Source organism: Haemorhous mexicanus, chromosome 1, assembly GCF_027477595.1.
Source record: "Haemorhous mexicanus isolate bHaeMex1 chromosome 1, bHaeMex1.pri, whole genome shotgun sequence".
Taxonomy (NCBI): domain Eukaryota; kingdom Metazoa; phylum Chordata; class Aves; order Passeriformes; family Fringillidae; genus Haemorhous; species Haemorhous mexicanus.
Window position 1 is genome coordinate 33,273,350 of NC_082341.1, and position 23,350 is coordinate 33,296,699.

Here is a 23,350-nt window from a genome sequence, read left to right on the forward strand (position 1 = left end):
ATTTTATGTTCTCCAGATGGTAGAGATGAAACACTAAGTAGGTGGATGGTATGGGTCAAAAGAGAAAACCAGGACCCATCCCTTCCTGTGGGAGACTGCTGTGCATAGGCAGAGTGCCAGCATGGGGGGCAGCTTGGGTAAGCATTTGGAGAAGGAGAGTTGGCAGCTTGAATCTAGGGGATGGGTTGTAAAAAGAAAGTGATTTTCAGCTTTATACTTGACTAACTAAATCTGTGAATGAGTGGCTCAATGTCCTGGGGACAAAGCTTTTTACTTTTAACTCTTTCAATATCTAGAACTTAAGGTCTTTCTGCATTGAGGCACAACTGACCTCCCACCCCTGAGGACAGATGGATTAGATAGATAGATAGATAGATAGATAGATAGATAGATAGATAGATAGATAGACAGACAGACAGACAGATTTAGATCTGTATCTGCTTATATCCCTTGCAAGGAGGTAAAACAGAGACAAGACATGAAAGCATGTGTGCATTACAGACCAGCTTAGGAGGACTTCATAAGCCACTCTCCCATGATCTGTGTCCAGCTCTATAAGCCATGGCCTCAGCAGTACTAATGCAGCTATTTCAGAGCCCTTCCAAAGGATTTATGTAAAAGCATAGCAAGATACATGATCCAGCCTGGTATTTATACACTGGCATTGTATCTGTGCATCTGACGTAAAGGAGAGCTGGTTTGAGTGTGTGAAAGTGATAAAAATGTGATGTGTAAAAAATGGGCTCCAGGTCCATGCTCAGCTTGTGCCTTTTGACTCAGAAAAAGCCAGACCTGGCCACTGAAGATTCATTTGCTATTTTTTCTTACTGCCAACACAAACACCTGTAATGAATTATTTTTTTGCAAAGCACAGAGCAAAAATTTGACCAAAATTAACAAACAGGGTTTTTTTCTACTTGTTTTATAGCTAACACTGTTAGGTAATAACATAAAACTGGTAACTGGAACCACTTATGCATAGATTGTGAGAGAATTGTTAAACCCAGTACCAGTTGTAGATTCTCCTGTGACACAAAAAAGTATGAAAGTGAAACTAGAACAGGGGCATCTGTTAGGGAAGTAATAAAGCTCCTGCTACTTGGTCACACTCAGGGTGACAAATTTGATGTTATGGTAAGAAATCAGTCAGAAGATAAAGTAGGAAAATTATTACAGCCTAAAGCAAGACAACACATTCTTGACATTTGTATGTTTGTGATTGACAGTACCTGCCCACTCTAGGGGTCCAAACTTAACACTTGCATTAGCTGCCACAAGGATTTCTACTCCATTTCTACTCCATCACTTGCCTTCTGCTGTAAATGCTCTAATGGTGAAGAGCCTGTCCCTCCTTTTCAACACTGGCATGAAGCACAAAGGCACAATGGGGACCGAGGCACCAGTCTAGCACAGCAGAATCAACACCAAGTAGTTGAGCAATATACTTATTAAAGCTGATGTTAATGCTTCCCTGAGAGAAGATTATCTACATAAGTTACCTTGATTAAAAGCATGTTTCATGAGAAGTAGGTTTATAAATTGAAAAAATCCAGAATTATGAAATGTCATATGCAAGGCAACTTTGCTGATGTGTTACTGAACAAAATTAATTGTTATGGGAATTTAGCATAAGGAAAAATAAAACAGTTATTTACTAGATTCACTGAATGTTAGACTGAGTACTTGAAACTACTGAAAGATTTCTCTGGAATTTATGACTACAGATGCCCTTAGGAGGCTGTAAACAGCTGGGATGTAATCACCTGCAGTTCCATACATGAACATATATACACTCTTTGTTCTCTAGGAACACACCAGGAATCTTGAAAACCATTGTGGCACTTACCTGGCCTATGTGTCCAGCTTTCCTATGTGCAAAGACAAGTGTAGGGGACCACATGCCATAGGGATCAACTTCCATTTCCATGTGAGTCACTCGGGAGAAACACTGAGAAGTTACTACATTGCAAACTGAGGTAAAGAAGGAGAAGGCAGCTTTCATTTTTATGCACCAGGCAGCCAGGAGGGCCAACCATGTCCTGGCTGGCACATCAGGCACAGCATCACCAGCTGGACAAGGGAGGGGGTTGTCCCACTCTGCTCTGCACCAGGGGCAGCCTCACCTCAAGTGCTGGGGCCAGTTTTCATCACAACAACATAAAAAACCATTATGCTATCAGAGAGTGTCTGAAAGAGGGCCACAAATATGGTGAAGGGCCTTATGAGGAGGTCACTTGGTTTGTTCAGCCTGGAGAAGAGGAGACTTCACAGTGGTCTCCAACACCCTCACAATGGGAAGAGAGGAACAGACACTGATCTCTGCACTCTCATGACCAATGACAGGATTCAAGGAAATTACACGAAGCTGAGTCAGGGGAGGATTAGGTTGGATACCAGGTAAAAGCTTTTCACCCAGAGGGGACTGGACACTGGAACAGGCTCCCCATGGAAATGGTCACAGCACCGAGCCCATCTGAGTTCAAGAAGCTTTTGGACAATGCTCGCAGGCACATGGTGGGATTCTTGGGGTGTCCTGTGCAGGGGCAGGAGCTGGACTCAATGATCCTGATGGGCCCCTTCCAACTCAGCATTTTCTATGATTCTATGATTTTTCACAGGCTCAGATCAAGCTTTTAGTAAGACATAGGGAAGCCAATTGTCTTTTTTCCCTCAGCAAAGAGCTGCCAGAGCAGGCCAAACTGGTATAAATTGTTACATCTGCTGTTGTGCTGAACTTGACTAAGAGGTTTGGGGAAGTGTCTTGTTTAAGGGGTTCATTCTAAAAGGAGTGTTCATGCTATAACATTGTAATGGTCTTTGCAATTAATTTCTTTGTAAAGATGCACAGAAAGAGTACTGACTTTGCAGATCAGGAGGAAGGGCTGATTGTTTATGTAGATGGTGTCTGATGTGCAAAATAGTCACAGCATTTTTTGGGAGAGGGCACCCGAGAGCTCTCTGACACCAAGGCCTTTTCTGCAGGAGAGTGCTAAGTGAGCACACACTTGTTCATCACTATTTCAGGGCAGGATTTTAAAGTTCTGAATACTGGGAGCCAGAGAATCCCTAAATCTGCCACCATGGAATGTCTTCTGATTGAAGGTTATCTCCATTTCAAGGCATCTGGGCCAGCCTCAGGTTCCAGTCCCTCTCTAGTAGCCTGTGTGTGTTGCTGAGTGTCTTAAGGACCGTGATTCAAAACTCAGTTGAGGTGAAAACCTAGCAGCCAAAAGAAACAGTAACAGTTCAGAACTTCTATTAAACATTTTGAACACAACTTGTCGAAGACTAAACGATTGAACAGGCCTGTTTCATGGATATCCCTGCAGTGGCCTACAGTGGCCACAAAGAGGCTCTTGTCTCCCTCGCGGAGTGGGATGTGCCAAGTTCCTTCTCTGTCTCTTGCAAGAAATTCTACAAGCAAATTGAAATTCTTCAATTGTCATTTATTTTCTCATCATCATAAGTCTTGATCTACAAACATAAAAATTATGTGCAGAGATTTTGAGCATGCTAACACCCCACCCCCCCCCCCCCCAAATAAAAGGTTTAGCACCGATGCGTAATGTGGAATATAAAGACTTGTGGTGGCTGTCTTGGCTTTATGCAGTGAATCATGATTGTAAATATATTTACCTTAGCACAGATATAATTTATTTTTCCCACGGCAAAATCAACGTTACTTCCACTTTAAAAGTCAGAGATCTCACTCAGGCATCAAAAAAAAAAAAAAAAACCAAAAAAACAAAACAAACAAACAAAAAAAAAAACAACAAACCCAAACAAAAAAAACCCCTAAACCAAACAAATAACCCAACCAAACAAAACCAACAAAAAACCCACAAAACCCCCCAACAACAACAACAACAAAATACCCCCAAAAATGGCAATGGAAGACTGTATCCTATTCCAGTACAATTTACATTTTTTAAAGAAAACTGTTACTTCGTTAGAATTCAAGAAGCAAGTTTTGCAATAAAACGTTAGGGACACTGTAATACACTCATTGCGTGGTATCACACTGGACCCCACAGAAAAAGGGAAATGTCATCTGTGATAACAGCGAAATTGAGCAACTGCACCCGTTACACACAGAGTTATCACTGGAGAAGTGACACTTTCAGGGTCTGCCCGAACAGCCTAACGCTTTGCAAATGCCAAAACAAGTCTGAAACACTCAGATAAGTAGAAGTGATGAGAAGTGATAAGAGACCTTTCCAGAGGATAGAGACAACACAACTGTAAATGTAACTCTAGCATGTGAGAGAGTAAGTTCCTGTGGTGCTGAGTAGATGTGCCGAGGGAAATGCAGTTGAATAGGTGGGAAAGAAAAGGCACGGAAGAGATGCTTCAGCAGCAGGTTCACTGTAGTTAAAACCTGTATCTGCATCCTGTAACTTTATTTGGAGATTCTATTGACCGGGGGTTATGAAGAATCTCTTTGCTTTTTTTTTTTTTTTTTTTTAATTTCCTTCCCCTTGTAATTACTACCCCTTGTAACTCGTCTCCTTTATTTCCAGCTCGCTTCAGCAACCGCATGCTGTTCCTGCCCGCGGCACGCAGGAACCGCCAGCATACAGGTGGGATCCCGTGCCCGCGGAGCCCCTGTTCCCGTCCCCGTTCCCGTCCCCGTCCCGCCCCGGCGCCGCCTCCCGTCCGCGGGAAGGGCCGGTGCGGCGGCGGCGAGAGGAGCGGGGGGCGGGTTTGCGCTGCGGAGCCGCGGAGCTGGGGCTGCGCTCCGGGTCCCGCCGAGCCCACACGCCCCCCGAGGGCCTGCGCCGGGCAGCCATGGGCCAGCCACGGCGCACCGAGCCCCGAAACCCGCGGGCCCGCTCCCCGGCCCCGCCCGCCCCGCCCGGGTGGAGCCGTGCCCCGCCCCGCCGCGGAAGGAGGATGAGGCGGCGGCGGCCCCGGCCGAGGCGGCTGCCCCATGGCAGAGGTAAGTGACCGGCAGCCGCCTCGGCCGAGCGGGGCGGTCTGGGCTGTCCGTGGGGGGGAGCGGTGGGGACGCGAAGGAGAACGCTTTTGTGAGGTAGGCACCGTCCCACAAAGAGAAAAAAAAAAAGGGCAGGAGGGATACACACCTCCTGCGGTGTGCGGGACTGGCCGTGCCCTGCCCGTGTCCGGGCGGCGGGAGGCAAAGCGCCGAGCGGCGGGGCCGGGCTGCCGCGCAGCCTCTGCTGACGGAGCGACCGCGGAGCCTCCTGCACCGGAGCGGGGACAGCCCCGCAGAGCTGCCCTGGACCGGGCGCAGCCCGGACCCCAGCGCCGCTGTCACCTGCCGGGCAGGGTTGTAAAGGCCAGGACGGACAGTTCTACTTGGCATTTCCTCCGGCATCGCCTCTGTTTTCTTCATGTGGGCACACGGGCTTCTCAGGAATATCACGCATCTGCAAAAACGCTTTTCCAGAGTGTTTCACATGGTGCATCCCTCACCTGGGCGCAGGGCACCTGTGCGTAGTAATGCGGTAACTTCACTCGTCAGGAACATTTCTTACATGCAGAGGGTCTCACTGTGCCAGGGCAAACCTCCGGGCTCCTTTTATCTGCCCTCCGTTATCAGCGCGGCACTTTCAACCTCGCCGTGAAGCAATAAGCAGCCGGCAGCGCTGACCAGTGTCCCTGGTTATTCGCGCCTCGTACAGTCCCTGCCGCGCTCCTGTCGCCTTGTGCCCATTCCTGCACAGAGCCGAAGAGTTGTGCACAGCTGCAGCTCCAAGATTAGCCAAGCCACTCAGCTGCGGGGCTGGCTTTTCCCTGTTAAGTTGCTGTTGAGAATAGAGTTTCATTGTTTCCTGCGTAGTTTATGATCTGTGACTTTTGTGGTGCACTTCGTGGATACAAAAGGTACAGGAATGCCAAGACGGTGGGCTTGTGACTCTCATGTTCAGTACATTTTGAAATACCAAGTTGAACTACCAACATTTTTCAAGTTAGTTTTGAACAATTGTGAATAGCTGGTTCTTACTGTGAATTAATGGACCAGCATCAACTGGTAATTGTTTAATTTGTCATACATGATAGGTTTTATTTTTCTTTTAAAATTTTCTTTTAATTTTTTTCTTTTTCCCTATTTCCCCATGTGTTAACTTGGTTATTTTTGTAAAGTAGTTGCAAAAGTAGTTGCAAAACTAGTTTCAACACCCTGGCTGTAAGGGATGACTCTTTTTATGTAGAGAGAAGATGATTCATTTCTTTGCTAAGTGTAGCTCTGGGCCTCTCTCTTTACCACGATGCATATAAGTGAAATAATGATTGGAGCAAGATAAGGCATTGTTCAGTTCTTGAAATAAAGCATAAAGGGACATCTGTCTAGAAACTCCCATGTCACTTCCACCGGATGTCTTTTGAAGCACACGGCAGGTCCAAAACATGAAACACAGATCAAAAAGTAGATCTTTGTTTTTAAGGTGACCTTTGGTAGCTTTGACTGAGTCTACTTGTGTTGTCAAAACGTTATTGTAATAGTATAATGGATTCCAGAGTGGTTCGGTGATATCAATTTGCCTTTTGTAAACATAGATTTGAGCTATTTTTGGCATTTCTCTTATCCACACTAGATCAGGATGAGAAGTCTATGTAAACAGATGGAAGTATTTGGTTTTTTCTGCTTGGTATTGTGTGGCATCATGAAAAGTTTGCAACTGGATTTAGCCATCCCTGGATTGATTTTATTAATTGGACTCCAGTCCCTGGTGAGAACCTTTCTGGCAACACAATGCAAGCTATTGGTCCTTGTCTTCTGAGATCTGGTGCTTAAAACTACCTTTGAAAACAACTGCAGATGAAAATTAATTCAGTGGCCAAAGCTTGCTGTTGAAGCATACTAAACTGCAGGGGTTTAAACTGTCCTGTGCTATGATGAGGTGCAGTGTTACAACAGCACCTCATCATTACTTTGATTCTGACAAGGAGTAAAGTGAGTGGGTAGGTTCCTACACTCAGTTTGCTGCCCAGCAGTCTGGGATCAGCCCTAACCTTTGTATTCACTACATTCCCAGCAAACTATTTCATTCTGTTTGTTTCTGTAGTCAAACATAGGCTTGCTGATTAAATGTAAACCCCGCAATATTTTATTGCTTTAGTAATAAAAATAGCAAAATCTACTTCCTCTGAAATACACCCTTTAATGGACAAAGTACTCATACTAAGTCAGTGTCTTGCTACTCATTTTCTTAGATGGACTTGTGTAACAGAACCAGGCATAAAAGTGGTTGAACCATTACAATGACTACATTAAAAAAAGGTTTTTTGTTCCAAGTTCTGTGCTATGCATGCTGCCCTGTCCTGCATCCCCTACAGCAGGTCAGAGCAGGGTTGGTAGACTTGCTCTATGGCTTAAGGTATTAATTTAGTGCCTCTTCACTATTCTGATCTGGGTCAGCTACACAATCACAGCTTGTAGGTTTCTTTCTCAGGGATGTTTAAGATTAAGCTCCCTGAGAACCATGAGTTTAGAGGAAAATAAATTAAAAAGCAATAAACATTTGCTTTGGATAACTGGAAAAACATTCATCAGCTCATGCAAGGAAATGGATTCATTTCTGTAGTAATGAAAGGTGGTGATTCAGGCCCTACCTCTTTGCAGAACACCTGAGTCCAAGAGTTCGGGCTCTAGTGGGCTTGTTTGCTAAAGAAACAGATAAAAAGCCTAAGAGTGAGCCAGGTCTTTTCTTTGGGGTGATTATTTCTCATGCTACTTTTATTTTCCCAATTCCAACAGTGTTTGTGCTGCACCTAGTCTTTCTCTTCACAGTTAGCTGGAAAAAGAGATTGCAGTCCTGGTTGGTTTTGCTGGCATTCTTTTTAAGAAAGGGTTTATAATGGGATAGGGTTTATAATGGGAAGACATGTAGCTGACAGAGTATAGGTCTTATATGGGTGGGGAAAAGAGAAGCCATTCTACAGGCACATAACTTGGGTTACATTCCATGCCCCACTCTGCCAACTGCATTTTCCTTAGGCTTCTCAATGTAACACTGCCTCAACAACACTTCTGAAAACTCTTACCCTAAGCCCTAAGTCCATGTGAAAAATGAATGAAACACATTTTCCCAAGCACCTTAAAAACTGTGTGTGGGGAAACGGGAGGCCTCAGTGCTACAAGATGTGGCATCAGTCCTATGTGTATGGTAATAGTATTCCCTCCTAAACAGAGAAGGTCTCAAGAAGTTTGCTACACAGCAGTGTCTTAACTGAAGGTCTTGCAAGGATTCAGAACTGCTCTGCTTGATTCAGAGCTTTTCTTTTCCCTTTCTTTTTTGTTTATCAGTACTTCTTCGTGTGCAAGTGTTTATGTATGTATGTAGACATTTGAAGAAAGGGAGTTTAAAAAATCAATAGTTTCTTTATCATTTTCAGAATATACGTGGGAAAAATATTTAGATTAGCAAGTATGGACTGTGTAGCTCTTCAACTTTTTCTCTGTGTCAGTCTTACAGCAAAAATATTTGTTCCAAATCATGTGAACCCCAGGCAGTGATGCTGCCCATGCCAGCAGAAGAGGCAGTACCTGAATGAGAGCAGGAATTGCTGAGCTAGGTCATTGCACTCCATGTGAAATGAGCTCCAGCTCAGGGTGAGATAGAGAAGGAAGGTTCTGCTCCCACACGAGTCAAGTAGGTTTGTTATATCTGAATGTATTGCATTCTTTCAACAGATCTTTGAGGGCCTTCCCAAGAGCTGAATTCCTGCAGTCAATTAAACAACACCTGCTCTAATTAATAATTAACAGCATAACATTGCTGTTGTTTATGAATTGCAAAATTTAAGGAAAAAGATGCACAGTGGATAATTTGTATTTTTTGTACTGTTGTCTCTATGTTACTTTTTAGAAAGGGCCGTTTGAGTCAACCTGAGTATGAGGTTATGTAACACCTCATACAAGCACAGTTCTTTGAACACCATCAGAGGCAGAGTTTTATGGTATTAAAGCACTGGAAGGGGGGAATTCATCCCAGACTTTGAACACCATTTGAAGTATTTATATAAAGTGAGAATAATTTGGGTTATGGATTTTTTTTTTTCTTGGTGAGTGTCAAAGTTTGGTAAAGTGAAAGTTAAGTAGGGACCAGGTAGGCTTTTCTCTGAAGGTTTTTCTCCAAAGGCTGTTTCTGTAATCCATTTGAGAGCTTCCCACTGAAGCTGTGTGCTTAACTTACAGAACATATTTCTAATTACTCTTTTCTTTTTTTCTTTTGGATTCATTGAGCAGGAGGACATGACAATTTTGCTGTGGAGAGACATCTGGAAGTAGATAAATGGGATGGGTCCCTGCTTGTGGATGGCCCTTACCTGTTAGTCAGAACTCACCTTAAGGAGGTGGGGGGAGGACTTCATGGTGTTTCAGAAAGAGGTGGCATAAGAGAAGAGCCTCAAACTTGGTCTTGCAAGTGTTTGAAAAAGCCTAGTCAAAGGAGTGTTCAGGGAGGGTGTTGGAGGAAGTTGGAGTTGTGGTACAGGGCTGACTTACAACAGCATTTTCCTGCTCTCTGGAGAGTGGCCAAGGTATTGCCAGTGCAGGGGGTGAATGAAAAGTGCATGAGGGAGTAAATGAGGGGAATATCAGGCATAAAGAAGAAGGAATTAGAGTGTGGTAAATGTGGAAATTAGAAGAGGAATTACAGGTGAGGGTCACAGGGAAAGTGAAGATACTCAAATCCTAGAGGAGCTGAGGTGTCAGACTGTGACTTTAACAGTGCTCCCTATTCAGAACTGTGAGTTGGCAGGCATTTGGTGTTGTAGAGAGGCTGGTGGCTTGGAAAAGCTGGGAGTTGTGTAAGCTAGATACCAGAGAAAGTATGTTTGCCTGGGAAGACTCAAAAGGAAGACATCTGGAACTGAATTGCAGACAAAGTTTTATCTGAAAGGGTAATTTTGTCTAAAAAGGTCCCTGGGTAATTTTGTCTTTATTCAGTACTGACTACTGCCAATAAGGGTATACAACCAGCCTATGGTAAAGGTAGAGCAGGAAGGAAGGGAGGTATCTTACAGAACCCTGATGTCAGGTAGTTCACAGACCACAGAAAAAAAGCATCTTGGGGCACCAGAGGCATAGAAAGAGATTTTGGGTTTGTTTTGGTTGGTTTGTTTTTTGGGAGGAAGGACGGAGGGACGCATGGGGTTTGGTTTGCTTTTTTGTTTTGGTTTTTTTTTACTGTGCTCTGTCTGAAAGAGTGACTGAATAAATTTAATTACCCTCAGCACATTTACTCTCAGGGATGTTGCATGCTTTACTGATACCGAAATTGGACAGAAAACAAACTTTCAAACACAACTGGAAGTATTAGAAAGCAGGCATTCTTTATTCTCAGTGTGCTGAACACACCCTATAATCTAATGTATTAGATTAGAATAGAGAATATCTCCTCTAATTGAATGTATTGTGAAACTTTACAAGAAGATATTTATTCCATCAGGACCATACATATTCACTACAGTGAGTACACTAATACATAAACATCACTTTTCTGAGAACTAATTTGCATGAATGTGCCTCTTAGTGGAAGCCCTTTTATGGTCCTAGAGGGTTGTCTGGAGGAGTCTCTGGTGGTCATACTCACTGAGTGCCCCCAGTGTGACAGATGAACTTGCCTTAGGGCATGCACTGTTACTTCTTATTACGTGGCTTCGCCACAAAAGCCAATATATTCCTCATTATCTCTTTATCCACTGCTTCCAGCTGTGTTTAGCATCCTGTGTGTCTACTTTTGCATTCTTTTATCTATTTTGCTACTTAGTCTTTAAGCTCTATTTAGCAACTTCAAGGGAAACTGAAAATTTCTATTTTTTATGTTGTCTGTCATTACAATGAAGTCAGTTTCTGGTGAAAAACATGTACACAGGACCAAACGGCTGGAGTGTGCACCTGTTTGTTGTGTTTGTTAGAAGTGGTGTTAAAAGCTCATTTTGAAGAGGTTACTGAGCTATTTTCAGCATGAAAACTATGTTTGAATTGAAGTCAATGACAACACTATCAGTCTCTGTGTCTTCAACGTGTACCTGTCTCTGCCTCCATCTGGGGAGTAGGTTGGTGTTAATTTTGTGTTGGAACAGAGTGCACACAGAATGTGTGTTTTGTGATAGCTGACACAGCTGGCCCATGCTATCTGAAGCCCTGAAATGCATGTGGTTGGAGAGGTGCTATCATCTCACTGCAGCACACAGGAGGGCTCTCACAGGGAGTGTTTGGTTGCAGCCCAGATGGCACTATAAGGATTTAGAGTAGATAGGTCATAAATGTTTGACAGCTGCCACATTTGGAGTCACATCTATGAACCATTTGATTTACTCGGTTGCATTGCTTACCTAGCATTGTTTATTGTCATTTTTAAGCCTAGCCATAACATGGAAGTTACTCTGATATTTGGTGTGTCCATCCACCATTCCACCCTCCACACATCCTAAACCCTAGCTCTAGCTGCATTTCAAAAAATAAAGTACTCTTCTGTTCTGGCTTTTTCAGGATATTTTAGGACTTATTGTGACTGTAGAGAAACAAGAAGAAATATTTTTCTTTCTATTTTTCTTATCTATTAAGTAGATATCAATTTGTAAGATTATTATCACATATTTAAAATACACAGGCAAAGAGCATGATCACTAAAATTAGAGCTGAATTATATCAGATACACCTCATTATATTTAATTATTAATTTTATTTAATCCTACCAAGTAGTAAAGTGAAACTACAGGTTATGTTACTAGAAACTGTTTTGCTTAACTTCTGCTGGCATTGTGCAAATTTCAAGCATCGTTTCAATACAAATTGTTCTATGATTCTATTCTAGAAATGCTACTTAATTATTCAAGACATGGCAAAGAGTGCCATGCCTGTGCTACATCTTTTCAGCTAATAACAAGGAGAGGGCTATTTCCTCAGAGAAGTGCAGTTAGTAATGGAGAAGGGACAAAAGTTTGTAGAAAATCATCTCAAAGGTTAATGAGCAGTTTAAAACTTAACAACTAAAATAAAGAGAGCATAATGTAGAGTAACTAGAAGATACCACATGATGAACAGGATACATGAGTAAACAGTACCAAAAAAAAGAAAAATAGTTCTTTTGCAAGTAATTGGGGTTGTGTACCTTTGCTCCAGCACTGGATATTTGTAGTGACATCTCTGAGTCTGACATCTCTGAGTCTGACAACTCTGAGTCTAATTCTGAATCTAACACTGAGTCTGCAGTGAAGCAGCTTTGCAGGGGCAGGTACCCCTGTCTCTCAGTGCTGTCTGTGCACCCAGGCAAGCCACCCTGTCTGCTCTGCTGTCTTCCAGCAAGACCTTTCTGTTACTCCAGAGCTAGTTCAAGTATTTCTGTGCACTTGTAGCCCTGGGTTGTCTAGTTCTAGTCCTGGGTGCCAACTGCACACAGATCAATAGCTGAAAAGAGATTTATTATGCTTTCTGCTTGCCCCTTCAGAGGGATCTTCTTCACCCATCCAGTACACCACAGTGGACCTTTTTGTATTTTGGTGTCATTACAGGCTCTGCTCCCTGTACATTCTTTTAAGGACAGCAGATAAAACATGGGTGTAGGAAGCAAGGGGAGGAGATGTGTGGAGGATAGTTTGATGTACAGTGCACCCAGTTCATGCTGAGATCAATACTGTGATTTACTTAATTGGAATCTGAAGGCTCTGTTTTTAACATAGAGTAAAAAACTCTGGAAACCTTGCTGGAGCAGGCAGCATGCTTCCAATTAAGTGTAGGCCAGGCAACCCACAAAACCATACTTTCTCTCACTTCCATATTGATTCTTGGCCCTCCTTAAGTAGCAGATTTGACATAAAGTACTATTTCTCATTTTGACCAACTGAAGCCTGTAGCTGACCTGTGGTGAGCTGTACCTTAGGGAAAGGGCAGGTGCACAGTTAGAGCCCAGCCCCCCACATGCAAGGCTGGCAGATAATTTAGTAAATCATACTCAGTGTTCTTTAATGCAACTGTGTTCTTTAATGCAACTGAAAACAGTAAGTGATGGAAGCAAGATGAAAATTTTAGATACTTGGGATTTTATTTTTTTATTATTATTTTATGAGGAGAATTTTAGCATAGCTCTCTGGCTTTGTGCTTGCACAGAAGTCCTTCCAAATGCAAATCGAAGGTTGCCCTCGGGTAGGGTTGCAGTTTACCATTTGGAAGCAGCCTACTGTTGGAGGCAGGAACTTCCACACCCTCCAGTGGTAGAAAGGGAAAGGCTCCTGCAGTCGATGGGTTTGGTGGTATCATTCAGTCTTCTACGATCAGCAGAAGTCTTTTTCTCTATACAGAGACAACCATGTGCTTTCCCGATTTCTTGGCCTCAGTGGTATTGCTGTAGCTCTATTACTGTTTCTTCTGTTACCCTTGTTGCAGAATAAGGATGGGAAGGACAGAAACACTGAATGTGGCAGCACAGCACTGAATAAATAGGATCTATGCCTAATCCTTCTTGTCATTACATTAATATCCTCTGTAATAAAACTTTTGTCAATGGATGTACTTTTATCCAGTCTGTAGAATTAAGGTATCTTTAATGAAATGCCTTCTTCAAAAACATAGTGTGGCTGTTTCTTAGGGAGACACCCCTCCTATTCTCCCCATAGCAGTAATCCAGCAGTCAGTCCCAAGTGATACAACAGGCATGGAAGGAAGCGTTGTTGTTGAGCTATGCTGTTCAGTCATTCTTCATCACTGAGGAAGACTAACAAGCTGGTGTGAAGTGTAACAAAAAGCAAAAACCAGGGGATACCTGGTTTATGCAAAAACCAGCATAATCCAGGGGATTTTTGTGAAAAGACAAAACAGAGAAATGAAAGCCTAAAGATTCTGGTTGACTGCTGTATAGAGGGTTTTGCTGAAATGATCCCGTAGGTGAAAATTTGTGATGTGGAATATCTTACGTGTGCTGTATCTATGCCACCACTGTTGTGAAAACCTGGCTGCAGGGCCAGGATCCTTCAGCAAGCACTCTGGTAGTGCTGAAAACAGGTTTTTTGAAAGGATGGAAAAATTATTGTGGTAATAATCACTGTGAACAGCCATGAGTATCTTTAATAGCATCTGCTGGAGGAAGAAATGGTGTTAATAAGAGTAATCTTCAGAGCCACACAGGGCAGCATTATGAAGCTCACTCAGAAGAGATGAGACATTCCCTTTGGTAAGCCACAGGGAATGGGCATGACTGCAAGTGTGAGACTCTGCTTCCCTCCCTTCCCCACTGGCACCTCTGCTCCATTCACATCAGCAGGAGCTCTGTGCAAAGATCAGAGGGAGATTCTGGCCTCCATTCTGTGCTTAAGGCCAAGAGTCCTTTAGGAAAAATGGTTTGTGATCCTGTAGTGCAGTTGGTGGCTCTCAGCCTGGAAACTATGGGTACCATGACACCATCTATGGCTGAGTCGAGAAAAAAGATAAGTATTTTTTTCCTAAAAGATACATAAAAATTAATGTAGACTCTAGAAAAATTCCAGAATTTGTAGTTGGAAATATTCTCCATTTCCTTAGCAGTCAGCAGTTTTATATACTGGTAAGACCTGAAGATTCAGTTATCTTTGACATCTTGGGGAAATTAATGCAAGACAGTTCTCACAAATTTCTGTGAGCTTCAGGAGCATTTAGTTTCCCTTTCAGAAAGGAGATGTCCCATCAGGTACATCAGAAATTTAGTTGTCCTTACAGTGATTTGGGGGAAGGACCATCTCCATTGTAGATTATGCAGACCAGCATCATCTGCAGTCAGATTTCCACTGTAAGAAAGTTAAACTGTGAGGATTTTGAATTATCTGTAGGACACACCATGAGCTCTTCCCAAAGCTACCCCAAGCTTTTCTTTTCCCTGGCAGAGGAATAGGTTTATACCCCTGGAAATTTTAAAAGGAGTGACAAATTTTAAAAGTTTGTGACTCATACCTTCGGTATACAAACCCAGTGCTTGCAGTTGGTCTTTAGAGCCATCACATTATAGATACCACATTTCTAAGTATTTCCTGTATTTGCCTCTTCTGCAGCCAGTAGAGTGATGAATTTGCTGTGTTATCCAGGAGCTGAATGCTCTGCCACAGCAGCAGCTTTCCAGGCCACTTGGCTCCAGAGGAGCCTGCTTAAGGTCTTTAATAGCAGTTGTCCTTGACTTCTTGCTCACTTTTGATGGTCATGAATTTTATTAATTGGAATATTAACAGGTCACATTAATTTGACAAGTATTAGGTTGGTTCTCTGTAAAATTAAAGCCTAGGCCTGATTTTGCAAGCACATAAGTATGGGACTAACTTTGTGCCTGTGATTTGCTCCTTTGGACTCATTTAAGTGTTTGCAAGTAACTACTTGCCATGTTCTCAGTGTCTTGTGTAGTAAATGCCCTCTCCTGTTTAACTGCATAGAGAAATCTGTTGGTTAGGAGGTTTGTTTTGTTGCTATTGTTGTTTTGTATGTGTGTATGTCTGGTTTTAGGCAAGCAAATTTGTTTTCTCATATTTGGCAATAAAAAATCATCTGGTCGTTTCCAGATGAAGCTGACAAAGATGACATAATGTATTGGAATATAATTTCTAATGAGTAGAAACCGTGTTAGGCATCACTGAAGGAAACTCTTCATTCTTACATCAGAATGACAGATGAGTGCCCTTTAGCTTTATAAACAGCCTACAAATGGCTGTTTATAAAGCTAAAGTTCTCTTCCAATCTTGAAAGGAAAGCACAGAAAAATTGAAAGCCAACAAACAAAATTAGTTTAAAATGAAATTGCTTTTCATATTTTTAAATATTTAAATAGAATGTACAAAACTGAAAATAATGTTGATTTGTTGTAAAGTTATATTTAATTTTTCTCCAGAGTCCTGTTTTTGAACTTTTTATATTGACTTTTTAATGTGTTTTGTATGAAGGAACAATTTAAAAACTCTTATGTTTTGATGACTATTACAACTACTGGTTTTATGTAGTTTATGCTTTTATAACAAACCTGTAAAGTAAATTGTTTGCTGAGATTTTTAGAACTGAACACTAACTCATTATCTTTGCTGCTGTTGAAAACTTGTCTTTACTGCTCCTGCCATAGCATTTTGCTGGGCATACCTGGAACTGCAGTGTGGCCACTTGGTTTCCTGGCTGCCACTCCTCTCAGTTTCACATTTTAATAAAACAGACTTGCCCTGCAAAAGCTGAAATATGAAAATATTTTTAAATATAAATACACACTTTTTAAAAATAGGAAATTAGCACTGATTCCTTCTTACTCTAACAATACTCCAGCCCTGTATAATAAACAATGAAGTCAGATGGTACAAATATAAATAAAATAAAACTTGAAAATTGCTTCTGAGGCCCCTAAATTTGAACAATCTCATCGCTGGAGATTAAAAAACTCCATCACTTGGGTAAATGAAAATGGGTAATGTCGACATGGAAGTGATAGGAAACAGAGTTGCTATTACAATACAGGTAAGCAAGGGATTTTGCTTACTGGTTAGGTGTAATTGCCTGTTTTATGATTCCATCATTGAGTATCTATCTGGCTTGGAGATGATGTTGTGAAATGACCTCCAAAAGACACTGATGGTCCAAACTTTTCATGAAATCACATCATGGTTGTTTGTCTGGTTTAGAGGAATTTGTTTCCAGTGTCCATTTCTGCTGCAGATGGGTTCAGTGCCTGGGCACCAAAGCAAGAGGTGGTGGCTGCCCCCCTGAACTGACACTGGTCTTATTCTGCCCCCAAAGTCTACACACTCAGTTCATCCGTATGACCTGTTCAGTGCATATTTTATTTGGAAGGCTGTCACTGGAGAAAAAAAAAGTGCCTTTTAAAGATGGATTTTGAGAGCATGCTGTGGAATAGAACCGTTTTATTTGTGTCTTCAGGATGTTGACCTGAAAGCATGTCGGAGAGCTTTGGATGACTGTTGTCCACCTCCAGGAGAGGATCAGCTGGAACTGCAGGAAGAGGAGAAAGACATAAATCAAGTAGGTGATGAAAAAAAGGGAAGAAGGGAAAACTGAGGAGGAAGTGAGGGAGGATACAGAACTTATCACTAAGATAAATAGTTGTGAGTTTTGAAAGGAATCATTTATTTCCTCTTTTTATTTGAAGTGTTCCTTGCCAGGGCAGGAAAGAAATGCTCACTTCAGACAATGCTTTGTGAATGATGTCCTTGTACACCTTTTTGAAAATTGCCTCCTTCCCTCAATCCCCCACTATTTTTTGAGTAGTTCAAATATTCAGAGGTTTACAGAAAACACTTGCAACTAATTATTTTTTAATTTGGGCTTATTTTCTCTGTTATGAAAATGTGCTTGTGGGCAAGGATGGTTTTGCCTACGAACACTAGAGACATGGATGCTAAATTATACTGCTCTCACCATTTATATAAAGCTTGATGCTCAGATGTAGCATTACATTTGGGACACTGAACTCTTCAGTTCTGTTCTCTCTAAGAGCTGCAATGAAAAGAGCACTCAATTTTCTTGAGACCTTGTGAGAGCTGAGAACGTCTGATCCAGATGTCTTGCCAGCCTCTGTGTTTGCCACTCCCCTGAGAGTTTAGCTTTGAAAAAGTACCTGATTTTTCCACTCTGGTGGGGAGGTACAGCTTCAGAGGAGAGCCCAGTTCTGCTGTTGTGGGCAGAGTAGGGATGCTCAGGCCATGGAGCTGTTCTGCTCATTCTAGCAACATGTAATCTCCCATCAGATTGAAGACTTGATGGTGGGGTCAGCAGCAGTATTGCACTCTTCTCTGTTTCCTCTCAGACTTTGATTTTTACCTCCTTTTAGATGAAATAACTGTGCCTTACACCATGTTTCTCTTTTTGTCACAGAGCAACAGCAACTATGTAGATTCCCTTCTCTCCTTAGAGGGCTATTTACAGCTTCTGTCATCGCAGGTGGAAAACATGCTAGAGGTAAATGAAAAGATACAGGTATTGCCAATAGATTTTAATAGAGTCAGCAATTACTCTGTTTTATCAAATAAAACCACCACAGCCTACCCTACCCACTCTGGGAATATATTGGCAAACTGATGTAAAACTTACCTGAAACTGCTAAAGATGCTACTATCCACCTTTTACAGCAGCTCTCATTGGCTTTACTTGAAAAATTTTCCCCAGCAACTTGTCTGGTATAAGAGCTGTGTCTTTACTGTGATCTGGTGTTCAAAGTTGGATGGAGCCACTGGACAACTCAATTAGTTCAACTAATAGTTGCCTTTCTGAAGCCTAATACGAGTTTGTATTTATGCAGCAGCTCTTGGTGTGTTTCTCTAGAGCAACACTGATTTATTACATTTATTACACATTTATTTATTGTATTTGTGGTGAAAGATTACATTTGTCATAAATATTGGGTCAAGTGCTTACAGGGTTGCTACTCTCAAGAACAGCAGATCATCTTCACTGCAAATCAGGTCTGTCAGCATTAGCAGTAAACCCATTTAGTGTTTTGGGGTTTTTTGTATTTTTAAATCTTGTGGCCCTCTGATACTTGCTGTGTGCCCATCTTCACAAAAACCAGTTATTATCTTAACTGAAGTCTCCGCCACCTCCCACAGCTCATAGCTGCAACTGTTGACCATAAGCTACATTCCTTTTTTTACAATTCTTCAAGGGCATTTTACACACACTTCCCATCACAGGATCCTCTTCTAGGGTCATTAGTGTTTTCCATATAACTCCATGCTTATCTGGTTTTGGGGGTCTCTAGCTTGCATAGTACCTTCTAGCCTACAAATTAGCCTCCTCTTCTGTCCAGCTCTGGAAATGGATTGCACACTAATGAGATGTAGAAGTTTATCAGTTTTATTTTCTCTGTTCTCAAAATTTGAAGGGAGTTTGGCTGTAGCCTTTGTACAGCTATTACAATACACAGTAACACATTGCATATTTTATTTAACATCATAATGCACTGCCATCTTGTGACAATCTTTCTGTTGGATATGGATTGATTGTTTCTGCTAAGTATCAAGACTTTACAGTGAGTGGAATCTTTTGATAGCTGACTTACTAAGAATCACTCTTTTCAAAGGATTAGTTGAAAATAGTATCTCTGTCCCACAGACTGCAGGTGGTCTAGTACAAGGTAACTCCCTAGGAGAAATAAGGCAAGACCAGCTTCTTGTTACCTGAGCTCCCAGTAAGCATAATAGGGAACTTGAGATGTTCTAGTCCTTACAGTACATCATTCCTTCCCTGTGGAAAGTGCTTTTTACATGTTCACTGAATGGCAATCAGTTCTTTCCTGAAACACAGTAAGGACACTCAACTATGGAGGAATCCTATACACTTCCTACTCGATGTATTCACATTCTCAAGTACTTTGTATCGATCTGTTTCATGACTGCTTTGCTTTTGTACTTCTAAGACCCAGCAACTCTAACTCAGGTCCTCAAAAGGTGGACCTTAGTGCTACTGCAGCATTACCAGTCCAGTTTATTGTTTGAACATGAGGGCTGAGGCATCATATATCAGCTTTGGCTTTGTAAAAAAACCCTGAGTAGTAATTTAAAGTCAAGACATCCACAAAAGTTGTGACTTGATGTTACCTCCAAACTGATCAGTAAAACAGTTCAGCTGAGTTTTGGATACAATAGACTTCAGTTAAATGGAATTCAACCAAATGTGGCACATCACATCCCTGAAAACTTCATAAACTGTTAAATAAGTACTGAGTCTGCAAAAGCACAGTATTAATATTCCTGTTTTCCACTCTTTTCTTCACCGCTGTCCTTACTGGTTAACTTCTGCAGATGAGCTATTCATCTTCTTTAAAAAGTTTGGGTTTTAACAGTGTAGCACCTTGAACCAGCTCACCCTTGAATCATCAATACCACTGCCAGGGAAGGGTCATGACCACTCCTCCTCCCAGCAGGACTTTTCTTAGATCAGATCAGACAGAACACATAGGTCATAGTCCTACGGGACTTGGCAATAGTCCCGTTTTTCCCTCTCAACCCTCATCAGTCCCACACTGTCCTTTGCAAGTCCTTCTCCCATTCCTTCAGTCACTTCTGCACTCTTCCTGCTTCCTTTTGCCATATGCCAATACAGATTATGCTTTATACAGATGGGAAACAGCATTCCAAATAGCTAGAAGAAGAGTTTAACATACAAAAATTTGCCTTTAATAGAATAAAGTAGTGGAATGTTAAAAAATGTTCATGACTGTGTAGGCGAGGGATGTAGAAGCATTCATTTTATGAAAGATCTCATTTTTCCCCTTCATCTTCTAGGTGAACTTACTGGAAGATACACAAGTTGCTACTTCTAGTAGAGGCCAAGACCCATCATCCTCACACCACAACATAAACTTGACCCAGACACTTCAGAACAGTTTCAGTCCTCCTGATGCCGTACTGCTAAGAACAGACTACCCCACTCAATTAAATTCAAAACCAAGACACTTACAAAGGCAAGAGTTTTTCCCTCAGTCAAACTCTAATATCACAAATCCAGAATCACAATTTCATGGGTCGAATTTGACAGGGCTCTTTTCAGCTGCTGACCTTAGAAATCTAACAGCCCATGATGATAATTTTGATGAAATTAAGCTCATGTCTTTGGCTTTGGAGGAAGGCTTTAGTCCTATAGAAGTTTCTCACATCTTTGAAGAACCTGGCTCAGATTCAGGACTATCTTTGAATTCAGATCACAGCACCACCTCTTATTCAGTCTGCTGTGAAGATTCTGTTGGGTACAGCAGCGGTGTTAAATCTGCTCCTTTGCACGGCTTAGGAGCTGTTGGTGGCCACTGCCAAGAAAACATTAAGCACAGCCATGTGCAATATCCAGGTGTTGCAGAGTGTTCTACAGAAGCCATGCTTCAGCAGTTTCTTCATAATCACACTTACAATCAGCTGCCAAGTCAAGCAGCACCCACTCCAGGGCATTATCAACAGATGTGGATGAAGAAAGCAAACGAAGTAAAGGAGAGGTGCCATAATTCTACTGCTACAAACCGGAGCAGAGATGAGTGGCGTGCAAAAGCTCTGAGAATACCATTTTCAGTCGAGGAAATTGTGAGCATGTCCGTTGACTCTTTTAACACCATGCTAGCAAAGAACCAGCTGACAGAAACTCAGGTATCACTTCTACGTGACATCAGACGAAGAGGAAAAAACAAGGTAGCTGCCCAAAAATGCCGTAAACGCAAACTGAATGCAATTCTTAACTTGGAAGAAGATGTGTGTAATCTCCAAACACAAAAGGAGAGCCTCAAAAAGGAGCATTCCCAGTGTAGCAAATTAATCAACCAGATAAAGCAGAAATTGAATAACTTGTATCATGACATTTTCAGTAGACTGAGGGATGACCAGGGTAGACCTGTTAACCCATGCCAGTATGTCATTGACTGCAGTAGCAATGGCAGTGTTTTCATAATACCCAAGCACTTGGCCAAATCTGAACAGAAACAAGATAACAGAAAAGAGCAGAAACAAAAGTAACATGACTGGAGATCATCTAAATCACCTTTATTTTGCCTGAAAGGATGATAAGAGTACTTGTGTGATGACTAAAGGTCAGTGATTACAGCAGTTCAAACAAACAGCTACACTTGAGGAGAAATACTCTGTGTTCAAGAGTCTGGCAAACCCAAGCAGCTGTGATCTGTTAGAAGGTCCATGAGTTGAGGCTTCCAGATGAGGAAATCTGTTTAGTTTTAGTTAGAATTAAAGGAGCTAGACCATCAGTGTAGTGTAGCTTTATAGACCTATGTTAAAACTAGGAATTTAGTTACTGGTAATGGGGGGCAGAGTGGAGAACATCAGTGAGGGATAAAAGTCAACTTTGGATGAATGTTACACATGCAAGAAAATGTTTTAGTCTTGAATGCTTGACTATACAGAAAATAACCTTATTTTATTCTCTAGCACTGAAAGAAAAATGACAGTTCTAGTGCATTTTCAACTTAAATTCACTGTGGATTTTCATAGGCTCAAGAGATAACTGCATGCTTTGCATTTATTCAGAACAGCTCTGCTTTTCCTGGTTTTCCTTTGAGGAGAGCAGCCCAGGAGGCTACTGCATTTTTCCTCACTACTTTCAGCATTGTAACTCCAAGCAAAGATAACCTGGCACTTAATTTTATGACTCATACACACAATCCTCAAACATCCTGAAAAATAGTGGCTGATTAAATATTTTCATACCTTCATCCTCTGCAACTAAATTAATCTCAACTTTTTTCCACAAAATGACCAATGGTGAAGGCGTTTCTGTTCTGTTTCCTAGTGACTGTGATATTTGTGTACTTTCTCTTTTCCTCCCATTTTGACACCTTCCTCAAGAAGTACTTGAGCTTTTCTCTGAGGCATTTTTAACTAGTATTTTTTAAGTGTCTTTAATGTTCCGGATTTAATTTTTTTAAATATACATTTTACTTAGTCTTTAAATTAAATTGAACCAAATTACTGTTTATCTATACTTGTAATTTTTGAGGTTACACTCTGATAGCGCTCCAAATGGAGTTTTTTGGTTTGACATTTATTTGTGCTATTAGCAAGGAGAAGTTTTATTCACTTATGTACTTAAAACTTCCTAAAAAGGTTTGCAAGAGAGATGGCCTAAAAGGCCTATAATGAATGATAAGGAATGTTGAGGTATATTATTATGAAAGTAACTACTACTAATAATTTCTAGAAAACAGTAAATACTTCTTGTTAATTTTATAACTGAAACATATAAAAACTGGTATTTTAAAAGTTCTCATTGGTCATGGCATGACAATGGAGCAAACTTAAAAAAATCACTTGTACCAATCATGTAAGAACTACACATACAAGCTTAAATGCCAAATTATACCTGCTGAAGAAACAAACTGCCACTGGCATGGAAGTCACATTGGCTGCTTGCACTTATCTGTAACAAAACTGATCCTATCCTATGACATTTTCTAAAAAGGGAGCCCTAAGATAGTGCCAAGTGCACTGAATTATCAATAATGAAATCAGACTGTTTGAACGATTTTCTCAGCATTTTCTATTAAAATATTTCTTTAAATAAATGTGTGCATGTGTTCTTCATTGGTTTCACCACAGTCTAAAATTGATAAGTGTAAATTCATAGCAGAAAGTCTCATTACTGGGGCAATGCTATTTTTTGCTGTTGGTTAAGCATCAGTGTGAGACACATCTATCCTAATCTGTATTCACATGGGATTTGTCTACTGGCTAGATCACAAACTCCACCCAAAACATGCAGTAGGTATCAGATACATATGACGAATTGTTAACTTTATTTCTAGTTGTAGGGGAAAAAAGAAGTGCATATTTAAGTCAGCATGATCATGATCAATTAAATGATGTAAACATTTTAAAATCCACACACTTACCCTTTGCAGGATGAGGTCTTTAAACCTACTTCACTGCCCATGTGCAT

The 23,350-nt window shown here is 41.3% G+C and overlaps 1 protein-coding gene across 1 annotated transcript; it reads left to right on the forward strand.

Annotated features, from left to right (window-relative positions):
• The first annotated feature begins 4,851 nt into the window (after positions 1-4,851).
• On the forward strand, positions 4,852-22,976 carry NFE2L3 (NFE2 like bZIP transcription factor 3). Its single transcript, XM_059845216.1, has 4 exons — positions 4,852-4,939; positions 16,844-16,945; positions 17,798-17,881; positions 20,206-22,976. Exons 1-4 carry the CDS (start codon positions 4,931-4,933, stop codon positions 21,415-21,417), a joined length of 1,407 nt encoding a protein of 468 aa, XP_059701199.1. The 5' UTR covers positions 4,852-4,930; the 3' UTR covers positions 21,418-22,976.
• The last annotated feature ends 374 nt before the right edge of the window (positions 22,977-23,350 follow it).